The following is a 15,000-nucleotide window of genomic DNA, read 5'->3' on the forward strand; positions in this document are numbered from 1 at the left end:
ATGAGTTTACATCCTTGTTATCAGAATGACCGTGCCTAGTCAGACTCTGTGTTGTAATGTGCATCAGACAATGGGAGGCTGCAACTTGAACATCCACTCGCAGTGGTAGCCCCTACCTCACACTGGCAATCACAGTGGAGGTGAGAAGGGAACCTATCCAGTCAGAGACCAGGGGATAATGAGGTGGCTAGAGGCAGGACCCCTGGGTCAGCGAGCCCCCTCTAGGGATGGGTGCCATGGGATCTTTAATGACCAGAGCTTGGCCCCCACTGCTTGGTTTCCAGAGAAACCACCTTAAGGTGTGGCTGATGACTCTTAAAACATTTGAACAATTGTATCAGCTGAACCACTATTTCAACTACTCCCCATTAAATCGAGCCATTTAATATAAAATAAACTATACACATTCACATTAACTTTAAGTACCGGTAGCTTAATTTAAACATAAGCAAAGCTAGACTCGGTTTAGACTTGTATGCCTGATCCACGTCGATTATTCCTGTTTGAACCAAAAGGTCAGAGTGGAGCTGATAGCATTTCAGTCGACGCGGCACTAGGCTCTAGAACTATCGTATGGCTCAATACGATCTGGATGGTTATAGCCGACCCCCCATGAGACCACGCTAGCTGTTAGCATTTACCAGCAGTACCGCTATTTATTACCCTGGATCAATGATTCTAAAATAAGACCCACGACCCCGCTACGCTTTAGCATAACCAAGACCGACACATGTAAACTCTCAAGACCTGGAGCGAGTGTGTTGGATAGTACATAGAGGTAATTTAGGAGAAAGGTAGGGGTCAGTTATCTACTGGTGCTGTACAAATACAAACTACTGTCGGATCATCAAGCTGTCTTTGTGTCCTTATTTACAGTTTAAATAAACGATGGACTGCATTCTCTGAAGACATGCGTTTTGCTTTCTGGAACCCCTAGTGTGCCAACATGCTAAAGACCTGACATGTGAGCAGCCTTAAAGGTGACACATTATAACACCAGGTGTGAGTATGATTAGCCGTTATAAGCCGTTTTGAAAATCTGCCATCATCACAACATTACAACATTACAAGTGGGAGTGTCCACTTAGACGTGCTGGATGGATCAGTCTACCAGCCTAGGCAAGGCAAGGCAAGGCAAGGCAACTTTATTTATGTAGCACTTTTCATACACAAGGCAGACCGAAGACGCTGGAAAGAAATGAGTAAAATAAGAAATGAGTAAAAAAATGCAATGTATTTAAGGTCAGATCAACTGTCTCTCTGGTCTCTTTGCCTACCCAGTGGACTGTAGCAAACGTTGCTCATCTATCATACATCTGTCATACATCTAGGTGGACACGCCCACTTGTAATGATTTTCAAAACGGACTGTAATGGCTAATCACAGTCACACAAGTTGGTCTAACATGTCACCTTTAACAGCATGTAAGCATGAAACGGTCCAGATAGCAATAACATACATGTAATACCCTTTCTACGTCCCTTTAGCACATTAACACATGCTAGCGAACGGGCTGGTTGACTAGCAAGATCTGACTGGCCTTCTGCTCAGCCAGAGGTCATGGGTCTCTGTGACCTTTCTCACAGGGTCACATGGGGTCCAAATCTGGACCAGGACACATTATTGCAACGGTATACCATGGAAATAATGACATGCTCTAAAGTGCACTCACACACGCACACAAACACAACCCCACAGACACGCGCATTAATACAATAACACACACACATGCACACAATATCCCGAAGAGACACACCTCCTGCTGACTCACCACCTCCATGTCTCCGTCGGGGGGGAGTTTGCGGTTGTCTGAGTCCCCTCCTCCTCCTTGGTTGGCCTCTCTCTCCTTCTGTTCAAAGTATTCTAGGAAGGCGGGCTTGGCTGGCTGCAGAGTCTCCCCTCGCCCTGGAACACACACACACACACACACACACACACACACACACACAACATTTACACACCTGGTTTGAACACAGATACCTTGTTTTAACATATACACGCGCCTTGTGATAACACAACACACACACAGACACTCACACAGAGTTTTAACTGATAATCAGGCCATATGCGCAAACAATGAGGTTCGATAATGACATCATCTCCCCTGCACATTGCCAACAAGGCTCTCAGTAAATTGGATGGATCAACTTTATTTATAATGTCCACATCCCTCTTCCTCCTATACGACGTAAATACGATGAATCAACAGTTTTGTATATTGTATAAACCCCTCCTATTCTGCACCGTTTCAAGATAAAATCATTCAGACCATGAAGGTGTTTGGATTTTTCAGATGCCCTAAAAAACCCTACCTGCTTCTAAAGGGCATCTATTTTAATCCACCTTAAAAATATTCAGATGAAGACATCTGCATCTTAAAGTACTGTTCCTCATATCTATCAAATTTCTGATTTCTGTCGCTCTGAAACAAGGGTGCAGTTTGTGTGCGTGTGTGTGTGTGTACGCGTGCATTTCTCTGCGTGTGTCGGGGCGACAGCCAGGGTACTGCGGTAGAGAAGACCAGCGAACCGCTGTGTTGTGGCAGCAGGCCGGGGCACACAGCCAACTCAACATCTCAACCTTTTTAAAACCTAAATGATCCTCTGTTGTTTCGGCAACGTAAGGGTCCTTGGGGCAATACATCTATTGAGAAACTAACAGACAGCGAGGGATACAAATATCTACTGGGGGGCAGGGATCGAACCTGGAGCCTTTAAAGAGCGCTCATCTGGCTTCGTGGGACCTTTACCACCTTTACATGCTGCGTCCTTCAAAGCACTTCCTGTCAGCCTGTCGTCATCTGACCTCTGACCTCCATGGGAATCCTTAAACTCTCATTATATCCTACTGCCCAGAATTCTTCATAAGGCATTATATATCATATCATTTCAGGATATTGAGGAAGAGTGGATTCAGTGTTGGCTATAGCCGGACATAACCTGAAACTCAACACTGTGTTTCTTGACTAAAGGAAACAGAGATGTTCAGTCTGTTCCTTCGTCGGATCATTCCTTCAGGTCAAACCAATCGTTCTTCATCTATTTAGAAAGACCCACCACTAGCCCTTCTAACAAACAAACACACCCACACAACCCTAGCACCCACACACGTGGTTGCGTATGTGTGTATGGGTGGATGTGTTGATGTTTCAAATCAGTGATAATATAAGAACAATTAGGAATATACTCCAATGGGATCTTTTGTGGGTGATACTGGCCATATGGAGAGGACTCAACAGAGTTGTAGTACTGTAGAATACTAAATCAACGTTAATATATTGAAACAACAGCATGAGAAGCGCTGTGGCAGTTCTTAACACAACGATGTCACCCCATAATCTAAATTCAAACAATTAATTACTGAACAATGACCCAAACACCAACATCATTCCTATGCTCCTCTACTTCCGAAATAGAATTGCACCGTTGCGACGCAAGGTCACGATGTACAAGCCCTAAAAGTACATGACCTCCACTCAGACCTGCCTCTCCTCGGCACGCAAACACACACACAGGTAAACACACACACACACATACACAATGCTGTGGTAATGCTAATGTGAGGCCCAAGACCGTGCGTTGTGCTAATGTAGAGCTAACCATATCAGACTCAATCCATACTAACACAGTAACACCTAGCACAGGAAGCCACGTGTGTGTGTGTGTGTGTGTGTGTGTGTGTGTGTGTGTGTGTGTGTGTGTGTGTGTGTGTGTGTGTGTGTGTGTGTGTGTGTGTGTGTGTGTGTGTGTGTGTCTAACAAATCTAGGAAATCTCCTATGGGTAAGTGGCATTTTTTCCACTATCGACATAGGGCAAAACCTTTACTGTACCTCACCGCAGAAACAAGGGAGAGTTTACACTCAGGAACATTCAGGTCACAACATCTCCTAATCCAACCTGAATCCCACACTCCCAATGCAAACTAATTGTAAACCAACATAATCCAAGGGCACATTTATTTTGAAACTCGTTTTATCTAATAAATATAAGAACACACTTGCATTGTCTTCCCATTTTGTTCAACCCTTAAGGCAAAGTACAGTATATTTCACTTATTTGCCTCACTTTGCTTGAAGTAGATGAAAGATCATGAAAATAGACTATAAAGAATTTGCAAGCATCCTGGAAATATACACACACCCCCTCCCATCTCTCAGTCACATGACAGCCCTTTGAGTTAACCACAAAACATATAATATAACAATAAATACAATTTGACTATCAAGCTCTCCTTGAGGGAATGCTGCTGTACGACAGCACCCTCTGGTGGGGAAGTGAGCATTAACAGTCTGGCCCACATCCGAAGCGGTACGTGTTGGTGTGACTCCTTACTCTTAATGGTTCCGTCTCCCTCCTCCTCCTCTTCATCAGAGTTGATGACCATGGTCCCCAGCGAGGACACCATAGTCCCAGTGTCCTGCTCCCCTTGGGTACCGGGGTAGGGTCCCGTGCCCCCCATACGGATTGTGTCGCTGCCCTCCGACCCCGCCAGCACCATGGTACCGACGTCCACCTCGTCCTCATCCTACGACGACAACAAACAACACATGATTGGACCATCTCGGCATAGGATGAGATTGTGTTCAAAGGTGTCTTACTAAGGAATAGGGGGCTATGGATGTGTTTGTGTTGCGACTGGTCTGATTGGACCATCTTAGTCAGGGGGCGGGGCAAAGGAAGTGATCGTGTTCTGAGTGGGGGGAGGCAGGCAGGTGGCGCTGTGTGTATGTGTGTGAGTACCGAGTTGTCGTCCTCCTCTGCATCTTGGTCCCGTTGCTCCGCCTCTTCCAGTCTCCTCTGCTTGGTTTCCATGGCATCGTTGATGAGAGGCTTCAATGTGGAGCTAGCTTTAGCTGAGCGGATTAAGGGATGCTGAGAGAGAAAGAGAAAGAGAGAAACTATGTAGTATGGTAGTAGCACCAGAGTAGGGCCCGACCGATTTATCGGCCTGCCGATTTAATCGGCCGATTATAGCCTTTTTGAAAATAATCGGCATCGGCCAAAAAGACGCCGATTACAACAGATTTTTTTTTATTTTTTTTTATAAATGTTATTGCGATTAGTATCCTGCAGATTGCGCTCCTACTCGCCTTGCTAACTAACAACTTTAGCTGGAGTAAAAAAGAGGAGATTGAATTTTACCGTACAACATGAAAGCACGCTCGCTCAGGCAGCTGCGCGCTCACCTCACCAATGTACACAAGACGCGTTGTTTGAGCATGTTGTGCCTGTTTTTCTTTAGGTCCCAGGCCATGTTAATTTGTTATACTGTAGACTCTAACGGTGAGACCATACTGCTCAGCACGCACGTGTTAGTCACTGCTCACGAGCGCAGCACATTGGGAGTTAGTTATTTATTTTACATTTTTGACTGTAAATGTATTCTAAAACACTCAAAGGTTCTGCATTCAATTCACATATTCGTCAAAAGTGTTTAAAGTATATTTAAGGTATCAAAAACTACGTTTTATATGTTGTTGTTTTTTTTTTTTTTTTTTTAATCGGCCGATTAAATCGTAATCGTAATTTTTCTCTGAAAATAATCGGCATCGGCATCGGCACTCAAAAATCAATATCGGTCGGGCCCTACACCAGAGTATCCGTTGTCCGGTCATTGATCTGAAAAAAATTAGGAGGACCGAAAATTCTAAATGTCTCCGGTCAGAATGACCAATGGAAATTATTCTCTGCACAATTTGAATTGTGTTTAAATATGCGACAGTGGCCATTTGTTTAGCCAATTCATGTCAAACAATGAGGGTTTTCATTGACCTGAACCGGTCCGCCGATATTTCCCACCACTATCCTTGAGCCGGGTCGGGCCGGGGCTTTGATCGATAGTTTCAGTTGTTGTTTTTTTTATCATTGCTTTATTGGCCTAATCTGAGGAGAAATCTATGCCATAAACAGAAATAGTATAGGCCTTTATTACACGGGTCTTCTCAATGCCGTGGAACGCTCCGTTCACTTGCATGAGTAGTATTCCGGTAACTTGTCAACCCCAGCGTCTTCGGTTGCTAAGCGACGTCAAAATCTTTGGCGGACTATTTCACTGCTGATCAACACTACGAATGCTGGTAACGAATAAATTGTAAACAGACACACCATGTGACGTAATTTTTTCGTTTTGGCAAGTAGCCGCGTAATAAGCGGGATAATGTATAGAACGTCGCCGGTCATTATCGAAAATAAGCCCCTTCAGGGCGTAGCAAGGCACGTCCGCTGTCGGTGTCCTGTTCGCCCTGTCGGGGCTTATTTTCCCAATAATGACCGGCGTTCTATGCATTATTCCTTCCATATATATTTAGCAGAGTAGGCCTAAGTAACAAATGTGTACAAAGTTACACATGTATTAAAAAAAATGTCGGGTTGAATTCGGTCTCGGGCCGGTGCGGGCTTGATTTTCTGGGCCCGATCTAAGCTAGGGATGCACCGATCCGCTTTTTTCACCTCCGATACCGATATCTGAGGTTTAGTATCGGCCGATACTGATCCGATACCGATATAGAAAAACAGCGCGAAATTATGGCTACAAACTGTACGTTTCATTGAGGGGAAAAGACTGGGATCATGAGACTTTTTGGAGGCGCTTTATAAGGTTTGTGGTATTAAAGCTAGAAGGTTTAGTACCACCCCTCGGGACATTTACTTTGCATATGTTGCATGTAGCCGTGGAGCTTGCTGGCTTAGGTAAAGTGAAATAGCTCCAGATAGCAGATCCTTTTGCTCGCTCCATTTTGCAATCACTGTAGGCTCCGCACGGCGTCTTGCTTGTTTATGACGTCACTCACAGCGCACAGCATAGAAACTGAATAGATCAGCCAATAGATAGATAGATACACTTTTATTAATCCCGTGAGAACATTTTCGTGGGAAATTCAATTATCAAAGCAGCAAGGTAGTAGGAATAGGATTCAAGTATGTACATAAACGTAAAAAAAAATATATATATCGGTATCGGTACCGAAGGAAGAGTCACGAGGCTTATGCGCATTGCAAGAAGCAGAGACACTCTCGATACATTTGACTTTAAGTCAGTAGCTGCACGCTTCACAGCTGCCGAATATCGAAAGAAGTAAAAAAAATTAAAAAAAACGTTCAAATGAAACCTTCCAGGTCACATGACCGGCACCAATTTTTTTCTAGCGGAAACATTGAGTAGCACATGTAGTAGCATCGTGTGTCAGCCATGTAACAGTCCTGAGTAGCTGGTTGGCCGTAGTCCTGTAGTAGTATTGTGGAAGTACCGCAGTACCTGTAGTAGCTGCGTAGCAGTAGCCCTGCTCTCTGCGTTCTTCACCAAACACTGAGCGATGAAGTCCACGAAATTTCCAGACCAGAGGGAAGGGTCCCGCAGGGTGGGGGATGGGTTGGTGGGGATCATGAAGATAGCCTGACACACACACACACACACTGTTAATATATAACTATTAAACTTTCCACGCACAGGCATGCACTTAGCAGTAATACACACACGCACGCACATGTAAGTGTGACGTAAAATGTTGATTAATGTGTACTATCCCTGCCAAATAAAAATAAATGAATAAATTCAATCGTACACACACACACACACACACACTGACCCTCATGGGATGGATGTCAGAGTAGGGGGGCTTCCCCTCGGCCATCTCTATAGCGGTGATGCCCAGGGACCACACGTCTGCCACACAGTTGTAGCCGATCTCCTGGATCACCTCAGGGGCCATCCAGAACGGAGTACCAATCACTGTGTTCCTCTTGGCCATGGTGTCCTGCCCAACACACACACACACACACACACACATTTAAGTTGTACATTGATAAAAAAAGTAATGGTGTTTTGAGAAACAAATGCTTTCTCAGGATTATTCTGTGACCAGATAGGCTAAGCACTAGGCGCGATGTCTTACAGTCAGTTGACCGGCGACTCCGAAATCGGCCAGCTTGGCCTGCCCCTCCCCCGTCAGTAGGATGTTCCCGGCTTTGATGTCCCGGTGGATCTTCCTCATGAAGTGGAGATACTCCAGACCCTTCAGAGTGGACTGCAGGATGGTGGCCACCTCCTCCTCACTTAGCTACACAAACATATACTAATTAATACCTGTGTGTGTGTGTGTGTGTGTGTGTGTGTGTGTGTGTGTGTGTGTGTGTGTGTGTGTGTGTGTGTACCGTCTTTCCGCGGAGTCGTATGATGTCTGACACTGATCCTGCGGCGCAGAACTCCATGACAATCCAGAGGTCTGTGTTCTTGAAATAGCTTCCATAATAACGCACCACATGGGGGCTACACACACACACACACACACACACACACACACACACACACACACACACACACACACACACACACACACACACACACACACACACACACACACACACACACACACACACACACCTAACAGTTATGTTACAACGTCTAATGCAGAGAAATTGCCGGCACAGGATACGTCTGTGTACATAAAGTGTACCTGTTACAGGTGTGTAACAGGTGTGTCAACAGGTGTACCTTTAAAAGTTGTGTCAGCAGGTGTACCTACCTGTGACAGGTGTGTGAGGAGGTAAACCAAGTGCAGGTTTTTTTAGCAGCTATAGCTGTGAGGGTGTGCGAGTAGGCGTTCCGGTTACAGGTGTTAGCAGGAGTACCCGGTACAGGTGTGTCCGAAGGTGTACCGTTTACAAGTTGGTTATATGTGCATTACAGATGTGTCAGCAGTTGTACCGGTTACAGGTGTGTTAGAGAGATTTCAGCAGGGGTACCTGTTACAGGTGTGTTAGCAGGTGTACTTTTTTACAGGTGTGTTAAGAAGATGGACCTGTAACAGGTTTAATAGAGGTGCGTCAGCAGGCATACCTGTTGCACTGCTGCATGATGGAGATCTCTTTTATGATCTCCTGGAGGTCCGACTCCACTGGAACCTGCTTGATGGCAACGATCTCCCCGGTCTCCTTGTAATGAGCCTTGAACACGCTTCCATATGACCTACACACACACACACACACACACACACACACACACACACACACACACACACACACACACACACACACACACACACACACACACACACACACACACACACACACACACACACACACACACACACACAGTGGTTTCATCAGTCAGCAATGCAGAGGAGGAAGTGGGTTGAGAAACAGGAAATGAAGAAGGCATGTTTATGATAATGACCGTTGAGGGGAGACAAAGAGAAAGACAGCAAGAGACAGAAAATAAAGGACATTGGAAATGTATGTTGAGATAGTTTGTTTGTGGATTACCCTTCCCCTAACTTCTCCAGGACATCAAAAACCTCCTCTGGCTGCTTGGTGAGATTGTCCTCACTCAACTTCTTAAGTTGCCTGGAGAGAGGGAGAGAGGGGGAGGGAGAGAGCGAGATAGAGAGAGCATTACTAAATCATTTTGTCTAAAACAACAGTGTAAGAAAGGAGAGGAGATGAATAGAGGAGATAATCAAAGAGGAGAGGTGAACTAGTGATAGAAGAGAGAATCACTATTTTTGGATTATTTTATTTTTAGATTTGCATTTCTGAAAGCATCTCACATGCTTCTTTCTTTTGTTGAAGCAATTACAAAAGGAGAGACTGCAGCCTCCCCACTATTACCAGGACTGTTAACTGTCCCAACAGCTTTAGTATACATTGTAATACACCTCCATAAAGCACATGTTAATACAATACCACAGCTGACATGTAGCAACTATTCATCTCAAATGTGCAAGAGGAGTCAATACACAATGTTCTCTATTAAAAATACATTGTGTGCCTCATGATGAGCATAAATTATCATCTAAGAAAAAAAAACAGTAATGGAAGTCCCCTGCATTCTCCTTTCAGATGTTTCAGTAAAATAAAAGGATTGGTAAAGCAGGGTTTAGTCAGCTCCTGATTGAGAAACAATAAATTAGCTTACAGAGAAATCTACTTGCACAACACTCCTACAACTACAACTCCTATCAGCTCTGAGATGACCTGTGTGTTAAGCAGCTAAAGGAGTTACAGAGGAAAGTGTGAAAGAGAGAGGTTCCCAGATAACAGGAGAATCCAATGATCTGCTATACAACCTGAGAACTGACTTGGAACGACAGAAGAAACTCTAGTGCAGGGTTAGGGGTTAGAGTTAGAGGATAACCCTTCATTGCAACACATGCATGGCCAGCTCTGATAAACATGACGTTAGTCTAACAAACACCACGTTATATAAGACATATACCAATAGAAATTGCATGGAAACTGGCTACACCATATTTATCATTTAAGCCGAAGACTGTCTGCGGAGTAGATCACAAGTCCCAAGAATGCAGATAAATTAACAATTACACTCAACTGTTGAGTAACATAATCTATCGTATTGAGGAGATCTCAAGTAATGTAGTAAGGTTCCCTTGCATCCCAGCCCGTGTCCAGTTTACCTAGAACAAGCTGGTGTCTAAATGTTCAACATCAAGACCAAGTCAAAATCAAGTTACGGGTACATTTTTCTCCTATAGTTAATCATCCTCAACGTCAGGATAAGGTGGACACTGCATACAGATACTTTTCTTGTAGTCCAGGCATTTACATATATCATCCTTCCATTATTGCAGTTTAATTCCACCAAGTTATCAATGGGAAAAGCTTTATTTCGTTTAGTTTTTATTTTCTCTGGACGGTAACTTTACCTGCGAGGGTGGTTTCTTAGCTGAACCTTTTCCTTGTTCTCCATATTGTTGTCCTCTTCGGGTAGAAGGAATTATTTCAAAGAGTTTGTCACAAGTTTTCAAGCAATCTTTCTTCAGGCGAAAGAGGCGCTGTGCTCGGCTGGGAGCTAAGCTAATAGCGGGGACACGGGAACTTGCTAGCATGTAGCAATTAGCAGTGTTTGAACTCGTAAAACTTATCCTTGATTTGTAACATTTTGGAACACGGAGGCGTAGACAACCTTCGAATTACTTCTCACCCCCAAGCAACCGTATTCCCCGTCTTCTGGGTCTCATCCTAACCGGAATAGAGGTACTTTAGTCCGGGTAGACAGTTCGCTTGACAGCGGAGTTCACTTCTCTCTGGACCAGGAAGAGCAAGTGGAGATGCTGAACAAAGAGTGCAGTAGCAACCACTAGATGGCGGAGAAACATCAGAAACAATGTCATGCCCATCCATCTGAGACGATGCAAGTGTAAACGGCAAATGTATTGCGAAATATTATGTATCAATTTAAATAGTCTAGAAATACTCAATGAAATGCATTTTTAGTCAGACATTGTTGAAAAGGAATATCCTTGTATTTGGACCAAGCATGTAGAATATATTATGTACTATTGAGAGATGCGTTCACTTGGGGATAAGGCAGAAGTGGTTCTACGCCCAAAAACAGACACAGATCACACATTAATATAATAGTTTATTTGTAGAGGAACACAACAGCATAGCGTCGTTCAGTCTACCCATTAAAGAACCGCAGGGAGAATTATTCTGTCAGGGTTTGATCGCAGGAATGCTGCAAAAAGAGAGAGATTGTTAACAGACTGTTTCATCAAAACCATTACATTGCCCTTTTATTTTTTACCGGTACAACCACCATTAGGTTCAACACACTCAAAGAGACCAGCAAACTGAAAGGTTGTTGGATCTCGACCTTGAATCAACAGAGATGGAAGCTCGAAAGCGCCCCAAATAACTTCCGGTCCATCTCCAACGAGTTAAGGTGAGACCATGCAAAACCGATGGGCTATTTGATTCTAATAAAAACGTTTCCATCCTTGCGTTTTGTAGCTCTTAAACACCAGTCCATGCATATTCTCATCTGACTTAATAGTTGTGGCAAACAGGAAATGGTTGAGAAGAGAGCAGACACGTACAGGAAGTCTACTCTCCGGAGGGCCGCACGCTCTCGAAGATCCCCGCCTCCCTCATGTTGTTGAACTCCTTGGCGGCATCGTAGTTCTTGTAGAACTCAGCGTACGCCTGTTTCCTGGGCTCCGTCACCATGTACTGTGGGGAGAGGGAGAGAGTGTCACTTGGTGTACTGGGAGAGAATAAGCATCAGTCAGTGTATTGGGAGAGCATCACCTAGTAGGACGGACGGAAAGACAGATGGAAAGACAGATGGAAAGGCAGACAGAGCGATTGAGCACTGAAAGGCATACTGAGAGCACAAGAGAAGGAATAGCATCACCTGTCGTACCGAGCAAGTGAGACAGAGCATCACTTAGTGCACTGAGAGAGAGCAGAGTATTCTGCGTCCACTGGCTACACAGTGGGTCACTACGTCATCGGCGTTGCCCACAGAGGACGTTGCTGTGTGTTACGTACATGATAATTCATAATCGACTCGCTGCAGGGGTTTACCTATAGGTTCATTTGTATGACAGGCCATCTTCATGTTTACCACGCCATGCATTTTGGCCGGCCTATGCTCATAAACAACAATGCAGAAAGCAGACTCACGTTACACCCACGACAGCTGTACGAGGCAGAATTATAACTCAGGCTTTGGTGTGGAGACAAGAGGGACCGAGCGATTCCTGTAGTTGGTAGTGCTCACCTTGAAGCCGGCGGCAGCCACCAGAGAAAGGGCGAAGGCGATGGGGAGATGGAACCGCAGCCTCTTCCCCAGAAGACCACGCATCGCTGGCTTAACAAGAGACATGACCACCTACAAACACAAAAGCAGTTATTCACTCTACACACCGTGACACCCGGCTACATAAAACCAATCACGATCTCCTTTAAACACCAAGCAAGGCAGGTGGCAGCGAGTGTGTCTAGCAGCTCTTAGGACACCATCGCTGGTCTGCTCCTACTTAGAGATGGGTGCTGAACCTATGGTCTGGTGGTCTGACACAGTCTCAATGGATTGACCAAATGGCATTCATGATCACATCAGCTTTCATCCACTGTTACGATGTTATATTCCAAAGCACCAACTGTGTTAGCATGCCTTCCATTACCACACTTCTATTTGCCAGCCCAGGACGCCGTCATAACACCACTAACACTGCAAGATTATGGGCCAACAGCCATGTAGGTGCTAAAGCACTGTTAAAGCTGACGATCCGTTCAATCGGCTGGAGATCTGCTTTCCCATCCTCTAGCCCAGACATTTCTTGATTGTGGGAAATCAACTGGCCAGCAGTGTGCTGGTGTGCCCTTAACATGTGTCAGTTGCAAGAAGCAACAAAAATCATGAGAATGGAACACAGTTACCTAGAGTGACCAAACACACTGGAAACAGTTACAACATTATACACCATCCAGGTGAGCAGGTCTGTAACCAGGCACTTGAAGCTGTTGAGAGTATTTCACCCCATTTAAGCCAGTTGAACATAAACTTTTGAGTGAAATGTTTGAAATCCCAATGTATTAAAATATATTGATGCAATGTTATCTGGAACTTGTGGAAATACTGGACCAGAGTTTTGAGGCAATATTAAACTACTGCCCCAACACAGCTGCAGGAGGAGGGCGTCAGCCAGTCCGATTCATATCAACCTCTATAGAACCAGAGTGCTTGAATTGTGCACTTTATTCTGGACCTTTCAACCCAATATAAATCTTTATTATAACTTGTTATATTAATATAACAAGTATATTCTGCTATTATAATATCTGCTATTAATATCTGCTATTTAAATACATTGAGGTTTTCGTAAGCTTAGTCGTGTTCGCAAGCTCTGCACATCAGATAGAATTGATTACATTTTTGTTTAACGGCCTAACTACTCTATCACATCATTATCATTCATCTATGAATTAATATATATTAATTTAACATTTTGGGTGCGTGTTTTATTGCCAGCCTTTTCATACTAGAGTGATGGCAAACTTAGGGACGTAAATAATGCAATAGGACAAAATGTAAAACCCAGTAATAAGGAAATATGTGTGCGTTATCTGTGACCGAGAGGGCCATGAGCGTGCAGTGCCAAGTCGTCAGGTCGCCCAATCAGGTGACCTTCCCAGCCCTGCGCCAGACTGTATTGATACCGTATTACATGAATAAGAATAACCTTAAAGCCCTAATACATCTCACCAAAACATAATACGACAATGTTTCTGGTGGTGAATGGTGTGACTAACCATACTGCTCCCGTCAGGGGCATAGGTGCTGTAACTGTCATCATTAAAAGGTTTCTGTAATTGTTAAATTTGTGTATTTATGAAGCCTGCAGTTCAACTACATCAACGCTATATTACACTTTCAGAAAAACAATCCGCCCCATAGTTGATATCTACAAAGATTGTAAAATGATCCCATTTAAAAAGAAGTGGGACATCTTTGCTCGGAATGCATGCTAGCGGTATAAGCTACTGTGTTTTAACGGCAAGCTAAGCTAGTTAGCTGGACACATAAGAAATATTACAACACCAAAATGTATACGTCGATTCTAAGGAAATAAATGACAATCACAATGTCAGTAGTTTATGTTGTGTACTATGTGGCAAAAGCCTTGAACACAAATGTATATTAAGTGTTCAATGATCAGAATACTCACAAGTTAAATACACGACCTTCACAGCTGCTACTCAAAGTGTCTCTTCGGTGGTGTGCTACAGTCAGGAACTAGTGCTGATAGAGACAGCGCGGAGGGACAAACCGTGCGCCCGACATTAATAAAAAAAAAATCAATCATACATTATTTATTTGGAAAAGGTCTTTATTTAATCACATTTGTAACGTTTTTTTGATCGTGCAGAAGACATATATTGAGTTTGACTTATACATTCCGCCTCATTCTATTTAAATTCGACTTAATTCAGGCATGCTATTGTACTTCACTAGTGACCAAATGTGCAATTGTAATTGTTATTGAACTACTAAACCTCATTATAAGTACCTCACTATAAGTACTGCACTGAACAACATTTCTAGTCGCTCAATACTACAATGTATAGCCTATGCTGTAATGTTAGAAATGTACCACAAGACGGCATAAGATTATCGTTAGCATTCATTTTCAGAAACAATTACAAAAGCAAACACCTGCTAGATGACATTTTGCAAATGTAGAATGCATCCTG

The 15,000-nt window shown here is 43.8% G+C and overlaps 2 protein-coding genes across 3 annotated transcripts in view; both read right to left on the minus strand.

Moving 5' to 3' along the window:
* The window catches only part of LOC132470840 (serine/threonine-protein kinase 4-like), a 13,785-nt gene extending 2,712 nt beyond the window's left edge, over positions 1–11,073 (minus strand). The window contains exons 1-10 of one of the 2 annotated variants that reach the window (XM_060069738.1): positions 10,662–11,073; positions 9,262–9,342; positions 8,837–8,965; positions 8,152–8,266; positions 7,893–8,057; positions 7,587–7,754; positions 7,256–7,393; positions 4,741–4,872; positions 4,333–4,525; positions 1,772–1,905 (exon numbers count right to left, since the gene is read on the minus strand). In XM_060069738.1, coding sequence (XP_059925721.1) covers positions 1,772–1,905; positions 4,333–4,525; positions 4,741–4,872; positions 7,256–7,393; positions 7,587–7,754; positions 7,893–8,057; positions 8,152–8,266; positions 8,837–8,965; positions 9,262–9,342; positions 10,662–10,705 — 1,299 coding nt within the window. In that variant the 5' untranslated portion in view covers positions 10,706–11,073. Of the gene's footprint in view, positions 1–1,756; positions 1,906–4,332; positions 4,526–4,740; positions 4,873–7,255; positions 7,394–7,586; positions 7,755–7,892; positions 8,058–8,151; positions 8,267–8,836; positions 8,966–9,261; positions 9,343–10,661 lie in introns of both variants that reach the window. The other variant, XM_060069737.1, reaches the window with a different exon arrangement.
* A 289-nt stretch (positions 11,074–11,362) lies between these two features.
* Positions 11,363–14,599, minus strand: LOC132470843 (cytochrome c oxidase subunit 6C-1). The gene is made up of 4 exons (XM_060069742.1): positions 14,475–14,599; positions 12,524–12,634; positions 11,838–11,970; positions 11,363–11,476 (listed from the first exon to the last, which is right to left on the minus strand). The coding sequence occupies exons 2-3, from the start codon at positions 12,626–12,628 to the stop codon at positions 11,845–11,847; spliced, it is 231 nt and encodes a 76-aa protein (XP_059925725.1). The 5' UTR covers positions 12,629–12,634; positions 14,475–14,599; the 3' UTR covers positions 11,363–11,476; positions 11,838–11,844.
* Between the last annotated feature and the right edge of the window lie 401 nt (positions 14,600–15,000).

The sequence above is a fragment of the Gadus macrocephalus genome, chromosome 13, assembly GCF_031168955.1.
Source record: "Gadus macrocephalus chromosome 13, ASM3116895v1".
Classification (NCBI taxonomy): domain Eukaryota; kingdom Metazoa; phylum Chordata; class Actinopteri; order Gadiformes; family Gadidae; genus Gadus; species Gadus macrocephalus.

Coding starts and splice junctions, on each gene's coding strand:
- LOC132470843 (XM_060069742.1), bottom strand. CDS start 12,628: ATGTCTCTTGTTAAGCCAGCGATGCGTGGTCTTCTGGGGAAGAGGCTG. Junction 11,971..12,523: donor TGGCTGCCGCCGGCTTCAAG/GTGAGCACTACC, acceptor CTCTCCCCACAG/TACATGGTGACGGAGCCCAG.